We start from the raw sequence: 23778 nt of genomic DNA, 5'->3' as shown, positions 1-23778 counted from the left end.
GAGTGTATTTGTCACCTGCAATTCAATCATGGCACACTAAGGTGCCTGGGCACTCCATTTGGGAAGCCCAGCTCTGGAGGACCTTTTTTGGTATCATTGAAATGTAGTGTGGTGGGCAGCATATTCCCCTCTTGGCATTGTTCCCTCACTCCTTAGCACCATCCTGCAAGACACATGTCATGACACTTAAATGGCAGTGAGTTAGTGGACCCTGCATCTCTCCCAGGGTCACCCTGAGTTCAAGGATTCATGTCTGAGGCCCATGCTCCTGGCTGCTTAGTTGAGATAACTCCTTGGGTTCCCTTCAATTCTGCCAGTCTTCCATTCTTTGAACTGTATCCCAGATGGGGTGCGGAGGTGTTCCTGTGTCCCCTTTGGCCCTTTTATTAGGTTGACCCTAACCCAACACATCTTGTGGGAACATTTCACAAACTCTCTGAGCCATAACTTCTTAGTCTGAGATCCCTGATTGTTGGTTCATACTTTCAAGATGTATTTCTTTCCTCTCTGTTTAACCAGTTGTCATTGTCGCTCAGCTTGGGGACGGGAGACTCACTGTTTGCCTATTTGAGCCAATCACCATCTCTCTTGTCCCCAAAATGTAATTGGAAGGAGCCTTAATGGTTTCCAAATGATAATAGCTCCATAAGCCGATTAAAAAGGCCTTAATAAAACTGTCTTGAGTTATTTTCCACAGCTGCAGACAGTGCCCTTTGTTTTCTAATGATGCCAACAAGAAATCAGGGCAATTTTTCTTTCTAGTGTGATCTGAAGCACCAGGAAGGCCTTCTTCCGTCTGTCTGACTGCTCACCCCGTCTTCTTTTCTTCCCAGACAATCCACGTTGCTATTGTCTGCGCCGGATACAATGCCAGCCGGGATGTCGTCACCCTGGTCAAATCCGTCCTGTTCCATAGGTAAGAACAACTTCTGTGCTGTGTGGGCTGAGGTCTGTCACTGCCTGCCTGTGTATTTCCTTGGGGAAGGGTTAAATAAGAGCAAAATTTCATCAATCATTCTAGCTGCCATAAAAATGTAATTTTTGTCTGAAACCCTGAGGAGATGATTGTGTTAACAATGTTTAATGACAGCGATTAGGTGATGTCTTGCCATGTTTAGAATTGTAACTCTCAGACCTAATGCAATCTTAAAGGACACCTCAAATCTGATGCTTCAGTCTCTCTATCAGCTTCCCCTGCCTGGCATTTACCAGATTTCAGTTCTTATACATCCTTGTCGGTAGGTTGTGTTATGGATTGAGTTATGTCCACCACAGTTCTTATGTTGAGGCCCTCATTCCTGGTACCTGAGAATATGACTGTATTTGGAGATAGGGTCTTTAATTAGATTAAAATGGGGTCATTAGAGTAGGCCCTAATCTAATATGACAGGTGTCCTTTAAAAAAAAGAGATTAGGATACAGACATGTGCCAAACACAGACCATGTGAACATACATTGAGAAGGAGGCCATCTGCAAGTCAAGAGAGCGACCTCAAAAGATCTTGGACTTCTAGCCTCATAGATGGTGGGAAAATAAATGTTTCTTGTTTTATCTACCTAGTCGGTGGTATTTTCTTATAGACAGGTTGCTTCCTCTATTCTGGTGTGGGCTGTCCCACTTTTGGGCATTTCTGACTGTAAAAAAGTCCTGCCTTAATTAAACTATTTCCCAACCTGCGGATGATCTCCATTGACTCTCATGGACCCCCCATGGGATCCATCATCCTAAGGATTGGTTCGTCTTCTACCTGGAAGTGATAATGCCTCTGGATGCTCATCGCTTCTCCATGTGACACTTCCAGCATTGGCTTCTGCTTTCTCATGGAAGTTTTCTTCTGTTCCTCACTATTTTGATTGTCATCTAGACATACCCAGGGTCCTATCCAGAATGGCGTTCACGGTTCCAGCCAGTGCCCCTGGCTCTGCTTTAACACTCTTGCCAAGGGTTTGGATGAAGCTTATCCAGAGCTGTAGCCAACAGCATGGAAACCTATGGGATGGATGAGTCAGGATCCAGGAGGCTCTCCATAGTAGGAATAGTGGTGAAAAGTTTGCAGAGGTCAGCTGAACAGAGTTCAGTGTAAAATGCTGCACCTGAATCTGTCAATGGCATAAACAAAGATGGGAGCCATGGTGGGTTTCAAGACCTACCAACCCTGCAAAGAACTGGGATTCGTCATTGGTTCCACCTTCTCTCTGTCTTCCAACAAGCCCATCTGCAGTCAGTGCTTTGCGATTCTCCCTCTGAGATAGTTTTCACTTTCTCCCCATTCTCTCCATCCCCACCGCAACTGATGTCATTCAGGGCCACCTGTCCTCTCACCTTCATGTGTCCTTCCTGCCTCCCCAGTTTCTACTCTTCAGATCATCTGCTGTGATTCCAGAATGACATTTCAGACAGGCACATCTGATTTCTCAAAACCTGTTAGTGGCTTCTTCTTGTCAAGGGATGGAAATCAAACCCTTTTACCATGGCACAAAGACCAGGTTGATCTCCATAGTGCTTTCTGTCTCCTCTTTTTGCTTTGACTTCGCACTCCAGCAGTTCTGACCTGCTTGTAGCTCCCCAGTGCCCCCATAGCGTGTCCGGCCTGTTGTGTCTCGTTATGCTGCTCTGTCTACCCATTTCTCCCTCCTTCTCCATTTCCTCCAACCCTCACCTTGGCAAACTCCCTCTTAGCCTTTAAGACTTTACATAAGCATCTTTTCTAACAGGAAGCCAACCTTCTGCCTGGCTTGGGGTTTCTCGTCTACCAGCCCACAATACCCTGTGCGTCTTTCTGTCATTCGATTTATTACATTATATTTTATATATCTATTCATGACAGGTCTGCTGTAGCAGAATGTGGGCTTTCTGGAAGACAGAACCCATGCCATCATTTTCTGTGTCCCTAGTATCTTAGCAAAGTAGCTGACACGTATTACATGCTCAATAAATGTTTACTTATTTGAGAAGTCAATCTGGGGGAGTTCATTAATAAAGAACGTGAAGATATGTATTCAATCAGTTAATTAATATATCCAGCCCAGACTTAGTTCAGTTCCACATTCATGACACTATATTGCTGAGTGATTGTCAGCAGGTCATTTTACCTCATTTTTATTTTTTATTTATTTATTTATTATTTTTTTTTTTTTGAGATGGAGTTTCGCTCTTGTCGCCAAGGCTGGAGTGCAGTGGCGTGATCTTGGCTCACTGCAACCTCTGCCTCCTGGATTCCAGCGATTCTCCTGCCTCAGCTGCCCAAGTAGCTTGGATTACAGGCGCCCGTCACCTCACCCAGCTAATTTTTGTATTTTTAGTAGAGACAGGGTTTCTCTATGTTGGCCAGGCTGGTCCCGAACTCCTGACCTCAGGTGATCCACCCACCTTGGCCTCCCAAAGTGCTGGGATTACAGGTGTGAGCCACCACCCCCAGCCATTTTAACTCTTTAGACTTTAGGTTTTTTATTTTTTTTTAATCAGTTAACTTTTGCTGTGTGTCAGTTCACCCTAAAACTTAATGGTCTAAAACATTTACTTATTAGTTCAGTTGTTTCTACTGGGCTGACCTGTACGGTTCTTCTGCTGGTCCACTTATGTGCCTGCAGCAAGCTGGCAAGTTAGCAAGCATCAAATTCAGTGCCCACCCTGAATGGAGAAGTGGATAGGAGAAGTAAGCAATCAACAAATAGATAACAGTTCACTGTAGAGGCTGTCAGTTCTTCCTTGTAGCACTGTCCAGTTGGAATTATGATTTCAGTTGTATGTTTGAGGAGGAAGTGGGAACACCAAATAAAGAATGTCCAAATGGGGCTTGACCTACTGTCTTCTGACCTGAGGTGAGATGCCCTTTCCACATTGTTATTGTGTCTCTGCAGTTTTGAAGGCTCCTTTCAGTCCTACGGCCTCCGTCCTGTGGCTTAAAATCAGGCATATTGTACACTAAGCATTGAATTAGGTGAGTGGTCTTCAGCCTTTGATGTATTTACTGCTTGTTGCCATGATGTATCAGGTCCCTCCCTGATTAAAAAAAAGAAAAAAAAAAAGCCCACTTTCTAGAAAAGGGCCTTTGCATGATTACAGGTATTCAATTACACTATTTCTCAATTATGGCAAAGTTAAAGGTCATAAAAACCTCTGGTGTTGTGTATAAATTTTATTCCTATTGCCTTAGCTGCAAATCAAATAATCTAATAGTTGTTGAAATTGTAAGAATCCTGTTGAGTATAAACTTTTACTCCTACAGTAACTGTGCAGCACAAAGATGTTAAATTTAAAAATAGCAGTAGTAGTATTATTAGCTGTTGATGGCATGTCATACTTTTAAGGCGGCATGGGGACTTAAGAAGAAAGCAAATCCTTAGTATGTGCTACGAAAATTCTGCATCCCATTTGTTCTGCTGAGCCCCTGTCTACTCCAGTGGGCGTGGCACCAGGTTCAAGAGGCCAAAGAAGAGACCCAGGGCCAGCAAATGAGACATTGGGTTTAACTGGGGATTTTCATATATGGGGAGAGGTTCCAGTGGCAGTGGGCTGGACAGATCTGCCTTACGTACAGCCCAGTGGCAACAGGCTGGTCAGGAGAACCCCAAGACCCCATGGCAGCAGGCTGGGCAGGAAAACTGCAACTACTTATGAAAGGCATGCAGTTTATATAACATTTTCACTTAGCACCTGTATTAGTCCATTTTCATACTAGTATAAAAAACTGCTTGAGACTGGGTAATTTATCAAGGAAAGGCGTTTAATTGACTCACAGCTTAGCATGTCTGGGGAAGCCTCAGGAAACTTACAGTCATGGCGGAAGGTGAAGGGGAAGTAAGGCACCTTCTTCACAAGACGGCAGGAAGGAGAAGTGCTGAGTGAAGGGGGAAGACTCCCCTTAGAAGGCCATCAGATCTGGTGAGAACTCACTCGCTCATTATCATGAGAACAGCATGGGGGAAACCACCTCCATAAATCAGTAACCTCCACCTGGTCTCTGCCTTGACACAGGGGGATTATGGGGATGATAGGGATTACAATTCGAAACGAGATTTGGGTGGGGACACAAAGCCTAACCATAACAGCACCCTTTCCCTAACAACCTCCAGTGGGGGTGGCACCAGGAGGTTGCCAAGTAGCACCACTTCAATCACCCCAAAACTCAGGGCCTCAATTCCCTGTATGGCCTGTATTCCATGGGGCAGTTTCGGAGCTCAGATGTTTCTTACAGACAAGGAATGAATCTCCAGGTTGGCCTCTCCTGGATTCTCCAGTTCAGAACACACATTCAGGTGCATCTGTCAAACTGGGTCATTCTCAGGGTATGCTTAAGTTATTGCTGTCAGGTGCATTTACCATACACCATTTTAATGACTACTCACCACCTTGGACCAAATTACCACAGAAGTTCCTGTCATCCCTGAAATTATACAAATGGGAATGATTGTGTGAATTGATATGCTGGTGATGAGTTGAGATATCAAGACAAAAGGACTTTTGAAAGACTTTCGGCTCAGAAAGTCCAGCTATAAATAGCTTCATTGCTTCCCAAGCACATTATGGGGATTAACTAATACATGGTTATAAAATATGTTGACAAATGAAGTACCTTACTAATGTTAATAATAATATAATAATAGTGGTGCAGGATGCTTCTTTTGGCTTTTACTGTTAATTACAGTAATTAGATTTATTTTCCAGACAAGATTTTTAGCAAATTTTCATTTAAGGCTTGCTTTGTTACATCAAATCAGTTTTACTTCTGCCATATGCTTGATGACATATTTCAAAAGATAGTAAAAGAGTAATATAGGCACACTTGCACACTAATGCCAACGCTGACAATTGCTGTGACCTGTTGGAGAGAAATTCATACAATGTGGAAAGACCTTGACCCAGTATGACCACCTTAGGGACTCTCCCTTAAAAAGAGAACCCTAACAATAGAAAAACCTTTTATAAAATATTGCTTTATAATTATAAAATTGGATAATACTTAAGAACGGAATAAATAATGGAACATTCTCTTATGGTAAACCATGTACTCAGTTTTGAAAAGTATGGCATACCGTGAAGCAATGCTTATATAAAATAAGTGAAAATATAATTTAAAATGGGATGCATAGTATATATTTCAGTATACACACACATGCGTATATGTGACATGTACACATATACAGGGTCAAAATGCAGACTAGCAGAAAATACATAAGAAATAGGACTTTCGCATGTTGTGTTTGGGTGGTAGAAATAAAGGTAATCTTGTTTTTTTTTGAGACAGAGTCTTGTCCTGTCATCCAGGCTGGAGTGCAGTGGCCTGATCTTGATGCAATCTCAGCTCATTGAAACCTCCACCTCCTGGGTTCAAGCGATTCTCCTGCCTCAGCCTCTTGAGTAGCTGGGACTATAGGCATGCACCACCACGCCCGGCTAATTTTTTTTAGTGGAGATGGGGTTTTACCATGCTAGCCTGACTGGTCTGGAACTCCTGACCTCAGATGATCCACCTGCCTCGGCTTCCCAAAGAGCTGGGGTTACAGGTGTGAGCCACCGTGCCTGGGTGTAATCTTGTTTTTGTTTTCAGTGTTATATATATTTTTGGTTGTGTCACCATACAACCCCTATGGTGAAGAAGAAAGATGGATGAGAAAAATATATACAAATTATAAATGACAAAGGTTTTTTTGTTACCCAGTAGAAAATAGCACCATACATGTCTGTATCACCTAGACGGCAGGATATTCAGCAGAAAATTGGGGGGAATGCCTGTGACTCCATTCCCAGTTGCAAATAAACTGGGAAATATTGCTGCTCTTCAAGGAAACTAAACTCTTAGGGAGCAGAGAAAAGAAATATTTATTTAGCAACTAAGTGTTTACCTCCTGGGCAGGAAAGTGGATCAGCCTGTAAAAATTTAGTATTTGTTTGCTAGCATGATCTACTTACTCTCACACTCCACAGCCTTGTTGGCAGAATGAAGCTGGGTTATTTGCCTTACTTTGCATATCAAGTAGTTGTTTTTGGTTTTGTTTTTTTAAACTTCACTTGTGCCTCTGAAGGACATGGTGAATAAAAGAGCATATTCGTGACCAGTATCTGCCTTTAGTTGTCTTATCCCTTATTCAGGCTTGAATTCATTGTAGAACTGTCTGAGTTGTGCATAGAATTTGAATAAAACAAAGAAGCAGGCCTAGGTTCCGGTTCTGCTCCTACCAGGCCTGAGCTGGGTGACCCTAAGCACGTGCCTCTGCATCTTGGAGCTTTGGCTTGTTTCTTAACCTGCCTTAGAGCCCTGTTTTGAATATGGGAAGATAGGCTCTATGTAATACTTGTCTGTATTTTATTTATTTAACAAATACAAATGTAGCTCTTGCTCTGTATCAGGGTCTGTTCCAAGTGGTTTCCAGATATTAATGCAATGATTCCCCATATGCCTTCAGGAGGTGAGCACTATTATGATGTCCATTTTACTCAGAGTTAAACTAAGGAACAAGATGGTAAGTCATGGCTCAAGGTCTCAGTGAGAAGATGGGCAGAGCCTAGTTGGAAACCAGGCAATCTAGCTTCAGAATCTGAGCTTCTTAACAAAAAGAAGTTATCATTTTTAGTATCATGCTTCTTTTTTCTTTTTTTTTTTTTTTTGAGACAGAGTCTCACTCTGTCACCCAGGCTGAAGTGCAGTGGCACAATCTCGGCTCACTGCAAACTCCGCCTCCCAGGTTCAAGCAGTTCTCCTTCCTCAGCCTCCCAACTATCTGGGATTACAGGTGCCTGCCACCACACCTGGCTAATTTTTGTATTTTTAGTAGAGATGGGGTTTCGCCATGTTGGCCAGGCTGGTCTCGAACTCCTGACTTCAAGTGATCTGCCTGCCTTAGCTTCCCAGAGTGCTGGGATGACAGGTGTGAGCCACTGTGCCTGGTCTCATTATTCTTACTTTTACTTTTAATTTTCATTCTAAGTGATAGTGTAGATGTTGTGATCTCCTTAATCATTTTGATGCAGGATTTTTTGTTCCTTAGCTCAACTAGGTCTGGGTTCTTGTCTCGTGACCAGGAAGAATTAGGCACACGGACACTCAAAGAATGAGCAACATGGGAAGTTTTATTGAGTGATGAAACAGCTTTTAGTGGGGAGAGGATGCGGGGTGGTCCCCCTACTCAAAGGCAGGAGAGTTCCCAATATAGCTGTGCTCAAGACTTCTTATGGGTTCAGAATAGGAAGTGCATGCTGATTAGTTTGTGACTATGCAAAAGAGGTTAAAGCAAAGATACCACACAAAGGTGGGCATGATAGTGTAGAAAACCAATTAGGAAAGGGTAGGTATGTGTAAAATAGGTGAAAGGATGTGGATTAATTAGATGGAAGCACACCAAAGAGGGAGGCAGGTTCTCAATCCAGTTCAAGAATTTACCCAGGACTGTTTCTGGCTTGATGGTTGGATTTCACTGGGGACCTGTTCCTTTCTGCCTAGGCATTTGTCTGCCTTTTGCCTCTATCAATTCTCACCCGTTCCAGGTATGTATTTTTGAGGTGTTAAGTGTAGAATCAATACAGGTTTTAAAGGCCTGGGCATCAGTATTTCTAGTTAAGTCTTAAGAAAATAGCATAGGCAGGTGATATCTTTGAACAGGTAAGAGATCAATGGTATTTGGTCATACCCATAAATATTAAAACCAAAAAGAACTGCTTTTTATAGTGCAGATGTTAAGCTTCACGTGGGCTATTGTATTTGAATGTTATCCTGACCTGGTGCCATTATCCCCATAAACAGATGGGGAAACCAAGGCTCAGGGAAGTTAAATAGTTTGTTCAAGGTCACAGATGAATCAGTCTCCAACCTGGACTCTGCCAGCCCCTACAATCCATGCTGCTTTTACTGCATTACAAGGCCTTTTGATTTTTCTTGAAAGTTGCTTTGTTCTTCTCTTTTGGAAAGCTTTGCTGATATGGCACTGACTTGTCCTTGAATCTTCGCATATCATCAAAGGCACTTGGCCACTCTCAAATGAAGGACTCACTGAAAAACTCTCATTCTGGCTGTGGTGATTTTCTGAAATGAGTCCTATTAAATCTGTAAGTGCAACAGATTCACTGAGAATTCAAGTTGCTGTCACACGCGCTTTCTTTTCCTAAGATTGCCGTTGCATTGTAAACTTAATAATTAAAGATTATTTCAGCTCAAATGTCCTTGTATATTTTAATGGAAACAGGCCCTAGATTGCCTTAGAGGGACCGTGGCACGTTCCTGACAAAATAAGAAAGAAAGGCAGGAAGAAAGCAATGGCTTAATCATCTTTGCCTCTTTGTAGTACCATATTTATTGCACCTCAGCCTGGAACAAGGGAGCAGTTAAGGAAACCAGAGGGAGCAGAAGCGTTGCTCATTAAGAGTGGAGTCTGCAGGCTCTGCTGGAGAGGAAGCACACACTTGCTTCCTTCTTTGGTGTAGAATTGTGGTCTGGTCTGTCTGTGAACCACACTTGATGTCTGCAGCAATATGTGGGTTGCAGTAACCCAGGCATGCTATGTGGGACCACTCTATATTAAGATGTGTACCCAAGCTGGCCTGGCCAGGCAGAAGCTTTTTCTAAGGGGCCTCAGGCAATGCTCGCAAGTGTATTTATAACTGGTAGCTGGCATAAAAGACTATTTTAGATGTTACACAAATATAAAACTAAATAGCCTTGAATCATATATTGAGAAAATTATTCCTCTGAATGAGTTTTTATTATCTGCGGTTGGAGAAATTCTCTTTGGTGTAAATATGTCCTTAACATCTGTCTAACTCTTGCTAATCTCCCTTTGAACAAAAGAGAATAGGATGTAGACTCATAGGCTTTGGCTGATTTTGGAATTTGCAGGGCTCTGTCATTAAAACTATTTCTTACCTTCCTGAGTTAGGAACCAAATGTGAAATAAGGCTCAGAAGTCACACATATAAAGAATGAAATAAGTCTCCTTTATTGCCGTTAGTCTTGAGTATAGGATGTTCTTTCGACTGTGGCCACAAATAGGGCTCTCATTTATGTCTCCATGAATTGGACTTACCTCCCAGTCAGAGGCCAGCCTGGACAATTGCAGGGTTTCCCACATGGGCACACCATTTACTGCTTAGCACATCCCCCTAGGGAAGGAAGCCCAGAAACAGAAGCAGAGCAGGCCTCCTTCCCTCTCCCAAATATGCAGGTCAGACCAACATTCCAATATTTATCTATTACTCTGAGATGAATAAGTAAATAGGATAAAATTTGCTCTTAAAAGTGTACAATGTAGTGGTTGTTTAGTAAATTCACAGAATTGTGCAACTATCCTCAGTATTTAATATCAGAGCATTTTTATAAACTTAAAAAGAAATCCCCAGCCCCAATACTACTCATTTCCTCCTCTTCCCATCCCATACCAACCACTAATCTGCTTTCTGTCTTTTTGGATTTGCCTGTTCTGGACATTTCATGGAAGTGAAATCATACAGTATTTAGTCTTTTGGACTGGCTTTTTTCATTTGGCAGAATGTTGTCAAAGTTCATCCCTGATGTAGCATGTATCAGTTCTTCATTTATTTTAATTACCCAGAAATATTCCATTGTATGAATATACCCCATTGTATTATCCATTCATCAGCTGATGGCCATTTCAGTTTTTTCCACTTCTTTTTTTTTTTTTTTTCTTTTGAGACAGTCTTGCTCCGTTGCCCAGGCTGGAGTGCAATGGTGTGATCTCAGCTCACTGCAACCTCTACCTCTTGGGTTCAAGCAATCCTCCTGCCTCACCCTCCCAAGTAGCTGGAATTACAGGTGCCTGCCACCGTGCCCAGCTAATTTTTTAATTTTTTTTTGTTTTTGTTTTTGGGAGAGACAGGGTTTCGCCATGTTGGCCAGCCTGGTCTTGAACTCCTGACCTCAGGTGATCCACCCACCTCAGCCTCCCAAAGTGCTGGGATTACAGGCGTGAGCCACAGTGCCCGGCCATCCACTTCTTGACTATTATGAACAATTCTGCTAAGAATGTTCTGTATAAGCTTTTGTGTTGACATCTGTTTTCATATTTTTATAGATATTTTTATTTTTATGCTTAATTTTTTGAGAAATTGCCAAACTGTTTCTCCTACCAGCTGCTTCATTTTACAGTTCCACCGGTAACCATTGAGGGTTCCAATATCTGCAAATTCTTAATCACTGTTTGTTATATATCTTTTTTATTTTTGCCATTCTAGTGGGTAAGTGGCTTATTGTGGTTTTGATTTGCATTTCCCTAATGATTAATGATGTTGAATGTCTTTTCGTGTGCTTGTTGGCCATTTGTATATCTTCTTTGAGAAATGGTTATTTAAATCCTTTGCTCAATTTTTATTGGCTTACTTGTCCTTTTATTGTTTGAGCTGTAAAGTATCTTTATATATTGCCGATACAGGTTGCTTATCAAATATATGCTTGAAAATATTATCTCCCACTCTGGTAGTTTTTCACTTTCTTGATCATGTCCTGTGAAGCACAAAATTCCTTCCTTTTTTTTTTTTTTTTTTTTTTTCCTTAACACGAATTTATTTCATATGGTTCTGAAGTTGGGGCAGTCTGAGATCAGGGTGCTGGTCTGAGATCAGGATCTGGTAGGAATGGACCCTCTTCCTGGTTTGCAGATGGCCACCTTCTTTCTGTATCTTCACATGGCAGACAGCAGAAAAAGAGAAAGGGTTTTTTAAAAATTATTTCAGTGAAATCTATTTTTTTCTTTCATTGTTTGTGCTTCAGGGATCATATCTAAGAAACAATTACCTAACCCAATGTTAAAAGATTTGCTCCTACATTTTTTTCTAAGTGCCTCTGTACCTAACTTCCAGGTAATTGTGTCAAGCTGTGGGCATTTGAATCTCTTTGGTAATTGTGTCAAACTGAGGGCATTTGGATCTTTTTGGTAATTATTCATGTGTTCATTTATTCATTCTTTCCTTAAACAATCACTGAGTGTTTCTACCTGTAAGGGGCTGTAAAAAAAAAAAACTAGGGATAAGATTCTTAACAAAATAAAGCACCCATGCTAAGATTCTATCTAGCAGGGAACAAAGAAGTAAATAGTCGATTATTTCAAAGATCTGAACTAAGGTTTGAGCACAGACTCAGCTGGAGCCACTAAGAAGGGCATCCGACACCGTGGAATGGCCTCCTCAGAGCCGTGGTGTCTAACTTGAGAACAGAAGGCCAGACGCAATTAGCGGGGTGAAGTGTAGATGGTCCGGGAAAAGGCAACAGCATGGGCACAAGCCTGCCAGGAGGGCATGCTCAACCCTGGAACTGCACCCGAGACCAGCTAGATGCTCTCTAAGCACTGGGGTTGTAGAGAGAGTAAACAAGAGAGGAGGTACTTTGTGAAGCTGGAGAAGCTCTATCCTCCACAGCTGACAGTCTCATGGAGGGTGGGAGGTAGTCTTGGAGGTTAACATGGAGATTTCCAGTGATAATAAATGCTAGGAAGAAATCTGACAGGACAGTGGGATGGAGAGTGATGGGGGAGATGGGGCTGCGTTGGATGGGGTGACTGTGGAAGGTTTCCCTGGGAATGTGGCTCTTGACTTTATTCCTGAAGGAGGAGCAGGAGCTGGTCACAGGCAGAACTGAGGGAGAAATGGCTGGAGTGCAGGGTTTAAGGAAGTGGTGTGAAGACATGAGCTTTGAGGGACAGACAGGGTAAGATCGTTGAAGGTCTCTTTTGCTCCATGCGAGAGGCTGGGGCTTATATATTGTACAGTGAGCAAGGGGTTGTGTGATTACATTAGAGCAAGCATATGGCTTAGGGGCTAGAGGATATATCAGAGTGAGTAAGAGAGTCAGAAAAACAGTGAATATATTCATGAGAAAAAAGAGTGAATATATTCATGAGATATCCCCAAGGTTGGATAGGATAATGAAGCTAACATTCACTAAGTCCTCACTTCCTGCCAGTCCTTGTTGTAAGTGCTGCATATGTTTTAGCTCAGTCGATCTGACAATAACTATAAGGCAGGAGCTATTATGATCAAGCCCGTTTTGAAGATTTGGAAACTGAGACTCAGAGGTGAAGAAGCTTTCCCAAGGTTCAACATTTGTTCCTGACAGAACCACGTTAAGAAAAGAAACAGGCAGTTTTGCTTTCAAGACCCAGCTCCTAACCATTAAGCTAAGCTGCCTTTCAGGACGTGAGGTTGATTGTGTGTGTGGCATATAGCTGGGGAGGGGGCCCAGGGCATGCCCCCATTTCTAGCTTATGAGGCTGGGTGAATGAGGCACCTTTAACCCGGGCAGGAAATTCAAGGGGAAACCTGTGTAAGGGGCCAGGAGAGGGAAAACTGATTTCTGTTTTGGAAATTGAGGAAGCCACTCATCCATGCAGTCCTCCAGAATAAACCCAAGCCCCTGTTTACCGTGTCAGGCGGTGCTCTGGGAGCTAGGATGCAGCAATGAATGCAAGACCCAGTCTCTGTCCCCAAGGAGCTTACATTCTAAAGAAGAGACAGGTTCCAGACAAACACTCCACAAATCATTAGAAACTTGGTGTGTAGTAGCCGGGCGTGGTGGCACATGTCTGTAATCCCAGCTACTCGGGAGGCTGAGGCAGGAGAATCTCTTGAACCCAGGAGGCGGAGGTTGCGGTGAGCCAAGATCGCGCCATTGCACTTCAGCCTGGGCAAAAAGAGTGAAAACTGTGTTTCCAAAAATAAAAGAAACTTGTGTGTAGTAGCATTGTAATTGGGTGCTTCTTGATTCCCAGGGACCTGTGGGATGTGAAAGTGGGGCCATCTGGTTGACAGTCAGATTTACAGGTTAAAGCTCAGGGGAACTATTTCGGCTTACACAGAAGTTCCAAGAAAGGTGGTCTGGGCGGTATTTTCAGGTGCTTGTGCCATGGCTTGGTGAGCCTAAAAGGAAAAGGCCACTGTCAGGAACTGCAGTCTGGGCCCAAATTCTTACGATGGCACCCAAAGTGGAACATTAATGGAACCCCTCAAGCATGCTGTCTGATAGGAGTCAGACACAAGCTGCTGATAGTTAGCCTGCCTTTGATTGCTGAGACAATATCAGCAAACTGCCAAGGTCTTGGTTGTCACCTGGGCTGAGGGGCTCATGTGTTTTCTGATTAAGCATTTGTATATTCTCAGGGAAGCTAATGAAACCCACTATTCCCTTTGACAATGCAGACACCTAGTATTGCCATAAAGGTGAAGGGTGAGTTTCTTTCTGGATTTACTCTGCCTTCTGGACAGATGCTTTAAATAGACCAGAGGCAGAAGAAGATTGAAGGAGGAAGCCCCATCCTAGCATCTTTCTTTAAGGGCTTGCTCCTCTTACCCCACACTGGTCCACCTTCTGCTCTGCAACCAGGTTAAAACTTCCCAGAATTATAACTTCTATTTGCTGCCTGCCGAGCCTGCAAACCTTGTCTGGCTGTTTCTCTTAGAGAATGAAATTTGCAGTTCCTAGGAACTCACACATTCTAGCCCAGTCTGTCCTGAAGACATGGTCTCTCTTTTTTTCTTTTTATCCTCCCTATTTCTGGCATGAAGTAGGTGTCCAGTAAATGTTGTTTTATGATCCACCCAAATATGACTATTGTTCTTTCACAGACCTGCTCTGTACTTTACCACCTTTGTTCCTTTCTTACTCTATCAGAGTCGTCCCTTGGTATACAGAGGGGATTGGTTCCAGGAAACCCACGTAGCCAGAATCTGCATATATTCAAGTCCTGTAGTTAGCCCTATGTCACCTACCCCTGTTAAACCGTTCTTGTGTTGCTATAAAGAAACACCTGAGGCTGGGTGCTGTGGCTCATGCCTGTAATCCCAGCACTTTGGGAGGCCGAGGCAGGCAGATCTTGAGGTCAAGAGTTCAAGACCAGCCTGGCCAATGTGGTGAAACCCCATCTCTACTAAAAATACAAAAATTAGCCGGGCGTGGTGGCGGGCGTCTGTATTCCCAGCTACATGGGAGGCTGAGGCAGGAGAATAGCTGGAACCCGGGAGGTGGAGGTTGCAGTGAGCCAAGACCATGCCACTGCACTCTAGCCTGGGCAATAAGAGCGAAACTCTTTCACTGGGGGTGGGTGGCGGGAAACTTGAGACTGGGCAATTTAGAAAGAAAAGAGATTTAATTGGCTCACAGTTCTGCAGGCTGCACAAGCATGGTACCAGCATCTGCTTGGCCTCTGGGGAGGCCTCAGGGAGCATTCACTTATGTCAGAAGGGCGAAAAAGGAGCAGGCACATCACATGGTGAAAGTAGGAGCAAGAGAGAGGGTGGGAGGTGCCACAATCTTTAAACAGCCAGCTCACATGAGAACTCACTCAGTATTGTGAGGACAGCACCAAGCCATTAGGGATCCACCCCCATAACCCAGACATCTTCCACCAGGCTCCACCTTCAACGCTGGGGATTACATTTCAACATGAGATTTGAGTGGGGGAAAAATATCCAAACTATATCATTCAGTTCCTGGCCCCCCAAATGTCATGTCCTTCTCACATTTCAAACTACAATCATTGTTTCTCAACAGCCTCCCAAAGTCTTAACTCATTCCATTCTTAACTCAAAAGTCCCAAGTTCAAAGTCCCATCTGGAGATGAGTTCCTTCTACCTATGAGCCTGTAAAATCAAAACGCAGTATTTACTTCCAAGATACAATGGTGGTACAGGCATGAGGTCAACACTCTTATTCCAAAAAGGAGAAACTGGCCAAAAGAAAGGTGCTACAGGCCCCCACACAAGTCTGCAACCCAGCAAGGCAGTCATTAAATCTTGAAGCTCTAAAATAATTCTTGACTCCATGTCCCATACCTAGGGCACACTGGTGCAATGGGCAGGCTCCCAAAGCCTTGGGCAGGAACACTCCTGTGGCTTTGCAGTGTACAGCCCCTGCAGCTGCTCTCATGGGTTGGAGTTGAGTGTCTGTTGCTTTTCCAAGCACAAGGTGCATGTCGCCAGTGGATCTACCATTCTAGAATGGGGACAATAGTGGCCCCCTTCCCACAGCTCCGCTAGGCAGTGTCCCAGAGGGGACTTTGTGTGGGGTCTCCAACCCCACATATACCCTAAGCACTGCCCTAATAGAACATCTCTGGTTGGCTCTGCCCCTGTAGCAGGCTTCTGCATGGGCACCCAGGCTTTCTTATACATTCTCTGAAATCTGGTAGAGGCTGCCAAGCCTCCTTCACTCTTGCACTCTGCGTCCTGACAGGCTTAACACCCCATGGAAGTTGCCAAGGTTTATAGCTTGCACTCTCTGAAGCTGCAGCCTGAGATGTATCTTGGGCCCTTTGGGCTGAGGCTGGAACTGGAGAGGCCACTATGCAAAGAGCAGCCTTTTGGGGTGGTGCAGGGCAATGGTGTCCTGGCCCTGGCCCAGGAAACCATTCTTTCTTCCTAGGCCTCTGGGCGTGTAATGGGAGGGGCAGCCTGAAAGACTTCTGAAATGCCTTCAGGGCCTTTTTCCCATTGTCTTGGCTGTCAGTACCTGGCCCCTTTTTAGTTATGCTAATATCTCTAGCAAGTTGTGGGTTCTTCTCCCCCACCACCCACCACCACCCTAAAAAGCCTTTTCTTTCTTTTCCACATGGTTAGACTACAAAATTTCCAAATTTTTACACCCTGCTTCCCTCTTTAAGTTCCAACTTTTAGATCATTTCTTTGCTCCTCCATCTGGACACTTTGCTGCTTAGAAATGTCCTCTGCCAGATACCCTAGGTTGTCACTCTTAAGTTAAAACTTCCACAGATCTCTAGGGCATGGACACAATACAGTCACGTTCTTTGCTAAGGCACATCAAGGGCGACCTTTAATCAAGTTCCCAATAAGTTCCTCATTCCCATCTGAGAACTTGTCAGACTGGACTTCAATGTCCTTATCACTATCTGCATTTTGGTCACAACCATTAAACCAGTCTATAAGAAGTTCCAGACTTTCCCTCATCTTCCCATCTTCTTCTGAGCCCTCCAAACTCTTTTAGCCCCTGTACGTTACCCAGCTCCAAAGTTGCTTCCATACTTTCATATATTTTATAGTAGTATCTCACTCCTGGTACCAATTTTTCTGTGTTAGGCTGTTCTTGCGTTGCTATAAACACCTATGACTGGATAATTTATAAAGAAAAATGGTTTAATTGGCTTATGATTCTGCAGGCTGTACAAGCATGGCACCAGCATCTGCTTGGCTTCTAGGGACACCTCAAGGAGTGTTTACTTATGGCAGAAGGTGAAGCAGGAACAGGTACATCACATGCAAGAGGAGAGTGGGAGCCAGAGAAAGTGTTTAAAAAAAGAGAAACTCTTTTTTTAAACAACCAGATCTTGAGAAAATTCACATCATGAAGACAGCACCAAGCCATGAGGGATCCGCCCCCATGACCCAAACACTAACCATCAGGCCCCACTTCCAAAACTGGGGATTACGTTTCAAAATAAGATTTGGATGGGGAAAAATATCCAAACTATATCACAGCCTGTGGGAAAAATCAGCCCTCAGTATAGCTGGGTTTCCCATTCCAGGTTTTGTTGAAAAAAATCCATATGTCAGTGGACCCATACAGTTCAACCGCATGTTACTCAACGGTCAACTGCACTTCCCTGCTGAATGCCTCCCTTTCTCCTCCTCTACCCATTTAGAGCTCCGATTTAATTGCCACATAGTTCATGGAAACCTCCCAGAGTCTTCACTACCAAAAAGTCATCTCTTTCACCCTCACCATCATGTAGCTTTTGTGCTCCTCCTTGTAGAGTTGTCATATGTGGTTGTGCAGGTTGTTCTCCATCTAACTCTAAGAGTGTCCTGCATAATATTACTTGTTGGTCTATGTGGAAGGCTCCCTGGGAAGTGGGCCATTCTCAAGCTCTGTGGTTGTATGTGGCAGCCCAGCACAGCGGCGCATCCATGTTCTGACGTTTGTGGAGTGTTTTGTATTCTGTCTTCCTCTGACTCTCCAAGATCATAAGCTGCCTGAAGAGAACACTCGTAGCTCATTCATCACCTGTATCCCTGTTGTAACTTATATGTAGTTATTGCTTAATAGCTCTTTGTTGGATATTCATTCAGCCCGTTTTTTGTCTGTGCTTGGAAGAACTAATTGAAAATACTTCATCAAAAACGCGATGCAGAAGTAGTAGAGAAAAAAAGCAGTATCATAAGTTAATATTGGTAATAGATAACCTGTATTGAAATCTTACCATATATCAGGTAGTACTTTACTAAGCACTTTATGATTATTATGTCATTTTATCCTCACTGTTATCCAATATAATATTCCTTGCTTCCCGTTATCTCATTCCTGCTTTGAAAATGAGGAAATTGAGGCCTTGAGAGATGAAGTGACTTGCTTACAGTCACTCAGTAGGTACTGCAGCCAGGATGCCAAGCCAGGCATTCTAGAACACAGCCCAAACTCCGAACTGTTGATACAGATTGTGCCATCAACTGTTTCTGCCCTCTTATGATGGTGGTTACAGTGATAATACAAGGAGGGGCATTGGCTTTTTGTTGTTGTTACAGGAATATCTATTGAGGACCCATGATTCTCCAGGTTCTTTGCTGGATACTGTGGATGGGGATGAAAAGATGGTTTCTGTCCTCCGTGGTCTCACAGTAGGGACAAGGAGCCAGCAGTTTGAATACGTATCACAATGCCTTGCTACAGATGGCAGATGAGCTTTTCACACAAGGTGCAGAGTTAGCAGGAGAAAGACACAAGGACGTGCTCAAAGAAGGTGTCCAGGAGGAGATACTTACAAAGGGAATTTTGAAGAATGAACAGGAATTCATGGGGCTTCCAAGCAGGGAAGGGCATTCCATGGAGAGGGAACAGCACAAGCAAAGATACAGAAATGTGGAAAGTATGATGCGTTAGAGCAAATATAAGAAGCTTGGTCCATTTATTATTGTCACCCCATGGCTAAAATTAAGCTGCCCCTCTACTGTAGATGAACATGCAACTTGACCACGATATAGGCTTACCTTTATCCATTCTCCGTTAATAAGAATCCATTATGGCAACTATGGCCTTGGGAGACAGTCATGGAAACACTGAGGGCCAAATGGACCATCTGTCTCCCCGGTGACTTTGTCCTGCTGCCTCTGACTTGGCCCTCAGCTAAGCCACTGGCCAATGGGCTAACACAGCATTGTCCCTTCATGCCACCAAGTGTCACCAAGGCCCAGTGGCAGCTTATAGGGCATTTAGGGAAGCTGTAGGGAAGGTATGCCCCTTTCCCCTGAGCATGATGAGCATAGATAACTTTATAGGAAAGTTGCAGTCTTCAGGCAGTGGGTCCCATGGGGAAATTCTGTAGTGCTGACTGCTTTTTGATTCATTTATTCAGTTTATTACCCTTAGGCACCTGTTATGTGTATGGCGGGTTGGCCTTGAGTAATAACTTTCTTCATGTCTAGACCCACCCATTCAGCAGCAGCACTGGCTTTGCCATCCCCGCCTTCAGCTTGGTGTGCCCAATCCCAGACTCACTGTCCTCCTCCAAGGTGCCTTTCTCATTGTATCCCCTGTCCTGGAGCCATTGCCACCCACCCAGGAACCCCAGTGTGGCCTTCTGCTCCTCCCTCTCTCTTTTTTTTCTCATATCTAAGTTCTGTTCTCCTGAAATCCTCTAGATCCAGCTTCCTTGTTGCTCTTCCTGGGATAGACACTTTTTTTTTTTTTTTTTTTTTTTGTTGAGATGCAGGTTTGCTGTTGTTGCCCAGGCTGGAGTGCAATGGTGCGATCTTGGCTCACGGCAACCTCTGCCTCCGAGGTTCAAGTGATGCTCCTGCCTCAGCCTCCCAAGTAGCTGGGATTACAGGCATCCACCACCATGCCCGGCTAATTTTGTATTTTTAGTAGAGACGGGGTTTTGCCGTGTTGGTCAGGCTGGACTCGAACTCCTGACCTCAGGTGATCCGACCACGCTGGCCTCCCAAAGTGCTGGGATTACAGGTATGAGCCACGGCACCTGGCCAACAGTGTCTTAATCAGATTCTCATTTCACATCCACCAAGTCTAATGTTCTCCTAAATGACATGTCTACATCTGTTCCCCTCATCTGTCCACAACTCACCACCCATCTATCCATGCAGTTCATTTATTCAGCTCCTACTCTTTTCTAGGCACTGAGCTGTAGATCATGGGTCTGTTCATTTGAACGTGTCTGATGTGATCTTTGAGCTTGCTGAGACTCACAGGAGGGATGTAGACAAGTAGACAGGCAACCACTACATAAGGATGAGTAGGCTGGTACGTATGGCTGGGATAACAGTTAGGAAGGACCCCTGACCTAGACGTGGGTAGTCAGGAAAGGATCCTAGGAGCAAATGATGGCGGTCCTAAGGCAGACTAAGATATAACCAAGTGCTAAATGTGGAGGTGCAGGGTGGGCAAGACTGTGAGCTCCATGACGGCAGGAACGGTGCGGGTGTGTCTGACTCATCACTGTGTCCCCAGCATCCAGCTCTCCCCTGACAAATAGGGTGTACTCAGTGAGGATTTATTGAATGAGCAACTGCAGGACAGTTCCCTGCAGAGCAAGCTAAATATGATAAGGCCCACGGTGGAGAGAGAGCACAGGGTAGGGGGTGGGAAACTGAGAGATGGTCTGTATGTCTGGAACATAGGACAGGTGTGAGGAGTGACCATGCCGACGGCTGAGAGCTAAAAGGCCAACACCTCCCTGAAGTCCTGCCCCCGACACCTCCCTGAAGACCAGTCTATTTTTATTTTATTTTATTTTATTTATTTATAATTTATTTATTTATTTTATTATTTTATTTATTTATTTATTTATTTATTTATTTATTTATTTTGAGACAGGGTCTTGCTCCGTCGCCCAGGCTGGAATGCAGTCGCGCAATCTTGGCTCACTGCAACCTCCACCACTCAGGTTCAACAATTTTCCTGCCTCAGCCTCCCAAGTAGCTGGGACTAAAGGCATGTGCCACCACACCCAGCTAATTTTTTGTATTTTTAGTAGAGATGGGGTTTCACTGTGTTAGCCAGGATGGTCTCAATCTCCTGATCTCATTATCCGCCTGCCTCAGCCTCCCAAAGTGCTGGGATTACAGGCGTGAGCTGCGGTGTCCGGCCCGAACTGTTTTAAGTAAACTTTCATTGCATTCTCGTGTCCGTCCTTCTCCGCTCCAACCCTGGAGCCCTACTAAGCCCCTCCGCCCCCGACCCCCACTCCTAATACACCCTGGGCCCAGCCTTTGTCTCCTGTTGCTCTCCTCAGATTGCATCCCCTCTGCCGCCTTCTCTTGTCAAAGTCCTGCATTTCCCTTTAGGGCACAGCTTCCCTCTCCTCTTACATATCCTTCTGACCCCGTCAGAATTGGCTGCTGCTCTTACTCCCATGGAACTTTGTGTTCTTTTGTAGTCCTTATCACATTCTGCCCTGTGCTTGTATTTAACTGCGCTTGTCTGTCTCTGAGCAGTATGAGCTCTTTGAGGTCAGCGGGCCAGGTCATTCTCATCTTTGTATTTCCCACAGTGCTTTATTTCTAGTAGGTACTCATTCATGGCGTAACACTTTATGTCATTATTTGTAGTAGCACAATAGTATTTATGCTAGTAGTTCTTGACTGACGTATTGCTTTGTATCTAGCCGGTAGGGCGCATCTGCTATTGATTATTATCCCATGTTTATTTTTGATGTGCCGTATTTTGCACTTCTTATTTTATTTAATCAACACAGCAGCCTGATGAGAAGGTCTTTCTCCACATTTTCCAGAATGTAGAAATAGTGCAGAGGGGTAAGTGACATGCTCAAGATTCCCACTCATACATTTCAGACCTGGGTTTGGAACCCGTTTTCATTTAACTCCGGAAGTTTTGCCCTTGCGTAATGCTCCTTGGTATTTTGGGTGCTGCCTCAGTAAAAGCAACATCAGACATCTCAGCTCCTAACTGAAAGTGTTCAAGGCATAATGAAGTTGTTTGCCACCAGAATCTGATTTTATTATCAAAAGTATTAAAGTAACCACTTTGTTAGCACAGAATCCACTTTGGTCTGAGTTCTGGCCATCAAAGCTTTCAGTAGAGGCTAGAGGCCATTGGCTTAGTGTACAAACCTGAAAGTGGTCTATTTCGGATGAATAAAAGCTATAGAAATATTAAAAGTGAGGACAGGCTGTTATGGGTGATGGGAGCTCCCGATGACCCCATCTTAAAGCCTGGTTTTCTTTTGGAGAGGAACAAGCAGAAGACAGAACTTACACTGTGCTATGGGAGAAGTCTCTTGCCAGCCGCCTGCAGCCAGTCTAAAAAACTTACCCTATGTTGTTGTGTTTCTGTGTTAAGGCTGATAAGTCAGATATAAAGGTTGACCACATTGTTAACACATGCTCTACTTAGGGCTTTCAGAAAAAAATGAATCCTAATAACAGGTATGGCGTTTGGCCTGAATTGGGTGTCAGTAGTGATTGGTGGTTGGTTGTCACTTCTCTGAATCACGGAGGTTAGGTGAGATGCCTTCTCTCCTTTTCAGCTCCTGCAGCCTCACCAGTGAGCACTGGTTTCGTAACATTCCAGATCTACTTTCACAATTGCCGTTAGAAACGTGCCCCGCCATAGGAACTGTGAAGAGTGTGTTTTTGCAGCCGTAATTCAAAGAGCCGTACCTCTCCGCCTGACCCTTCCTTCTCACACTCCCCACAGACGGAACCCTCTGCACTTCCACCTTATTGCTGACTCCATTGCGGAGCAGATCCTGGCCACGCTCTTCCAGACCTGGATGGTGCCCGCCGTGCGTGTGGACTTCTACAATGCAGACGAGCTCAAGGTATGGGCAGGAGGGGAGGCACCTCCGTGATCTCCTCTAGCTGGAAGCGTTATTGCTTGGGGTTGAGTAGACTGTAGCAATGCCAGAAATCTCAGCTCCTCACTGAAAATGTGTAGGGTGTAAGGAGGTTGTTTGCCACCAGAATCTGATTTTATTATCGAAGTATTAAAGTAACCCCTTTGTGTGCACAGAATCCACTTTGGTCTCTGAGTTTTGACCACCAAAGCTTTCTGGAGATGCTGGAGGCCATTGGCCTGGTGTATAATCTGAAAGTGGTCTGTGGTAGCTGTCATCTAGAGAGTTCCATTACCCAATGAAGTAACGGCTGAACTCAGACCCCCATGGGCTGGGGTTTAAATTTGCGTATTGTCACTTACTGATCAAAAGACACAAAGTAAACCACGCATCTCTGCTGGACCTGTTTTCTCATCAGTAGAAAAGGTGGATGAAATACCAAACTCATGGGGATAATTAAGAGGTTCAAATGAGAGAATATATTTGAATGTGCTTTAAAAAGACACTGCTGAATAAATATTAAAGGTTATGTCAGGCTGGAGGGGTTTCAACCAAATGAAACCTTTTTGGTCATCTCATCCCCTTGCAGTTTTTTTTGTAGTGCCATTTTGCTTGCATCATGTTGAGACCCACGGCCCGATTAAGAAGTCCTGTATATTCTGGCTCTTGATTCTACTTCTGGTCTTGTCACTGGCATTCCTGTAAACCTTCGCTATTCCTTTAACTCTAAGTAGCAGAGCACACCTCTGGTTCCCTTTGCCCCCTCTTCTGTGTTTGAGTCTTTGCTTATTCTGTTCCTTCCATCTGATATTTCCTTCCCACCTATCTTGCCACAACTCCTGTTCATCCTTCAGGACTCAGCTGCAGTGCCAACTCCTCTTAAGAAACAGCCTGACTTCCACAGGAAAGAGGAAGACATATTTTGTTCACTTGTCTATCTACTGGACCCTTCTTAATGGGGTAGGAGGAGAGCAGTCGCATCTTATTCTTTTCTGTATTTCTGGTGCGTAGTAGGTACCC

The 23778-nt window shown here is 44.1% G+C and overlaps 1 protein-coding gene and 1 long non-coding RNA gene across 7 annotated transcripts in view; one reads left to right on the top strand and one right to left on the bottom strand.

Annotated features, from left to right (window-relative positions):
- Nucleotides 1-23778, top strand: part of LARGE1 (LARGE xylosyl- and glucuronyltransferase 1) — a 769194-nt gene that overhangs the window by 295922 nt on the left and 449494 nt on the right. For all 6 annotated transcript variants that reach the window (XM_063722909.1, XM_063722906.1, XM_009234297.4 and 3 more), the window contains 2 exons: nucleotides 834-916; nucleotides 22620-22743. In XM_063722909.1, the coding sequence (XP_063578979.1) occupies nucleotides 834-916; nucleotides 22620-22743 (207 nt within the window). The remainder of the gene's footprint in view (nucleotides 1-833; nucleotides 917-22619; nucleotides 22744-23778) is intronic.
- Nucleotides 9934-18333, bottom strand: LOC129052729 (uncharacterized). The gene is made up of 4 exons (XR_008517872.2): nucleotides 18151-18333; nucleotides 13794-13858; nucleotides 13439-13622; nucleotides 9934-11626 (listed from the first exon to the last, which is right to left on the bottom strand). It is a non-coding gene; the product is annotated as an uncharacterized LOC129052729 (long non-coding RNA).

Source organism: Pongo abelii, chromosome 23 (genome assembly GCF_028885655.2).
Source record: "Pongo abelii isolate AG06213 chromosome 23, NHGRI_mPonAbe1-v2.0_pri, whole genome shotgun sequence".
Taxonomy (NCBI): domain Eukaryota; kingdom Metazoa; phylum Chordata; class Mammalia; order Primates; family Hominidae; genus Pongo; species Pongo abelii.
Note: the sequence above shows the minus strand (reverse complement) of the source record. Positions and strands in the feature narration are given on the sequence as shown.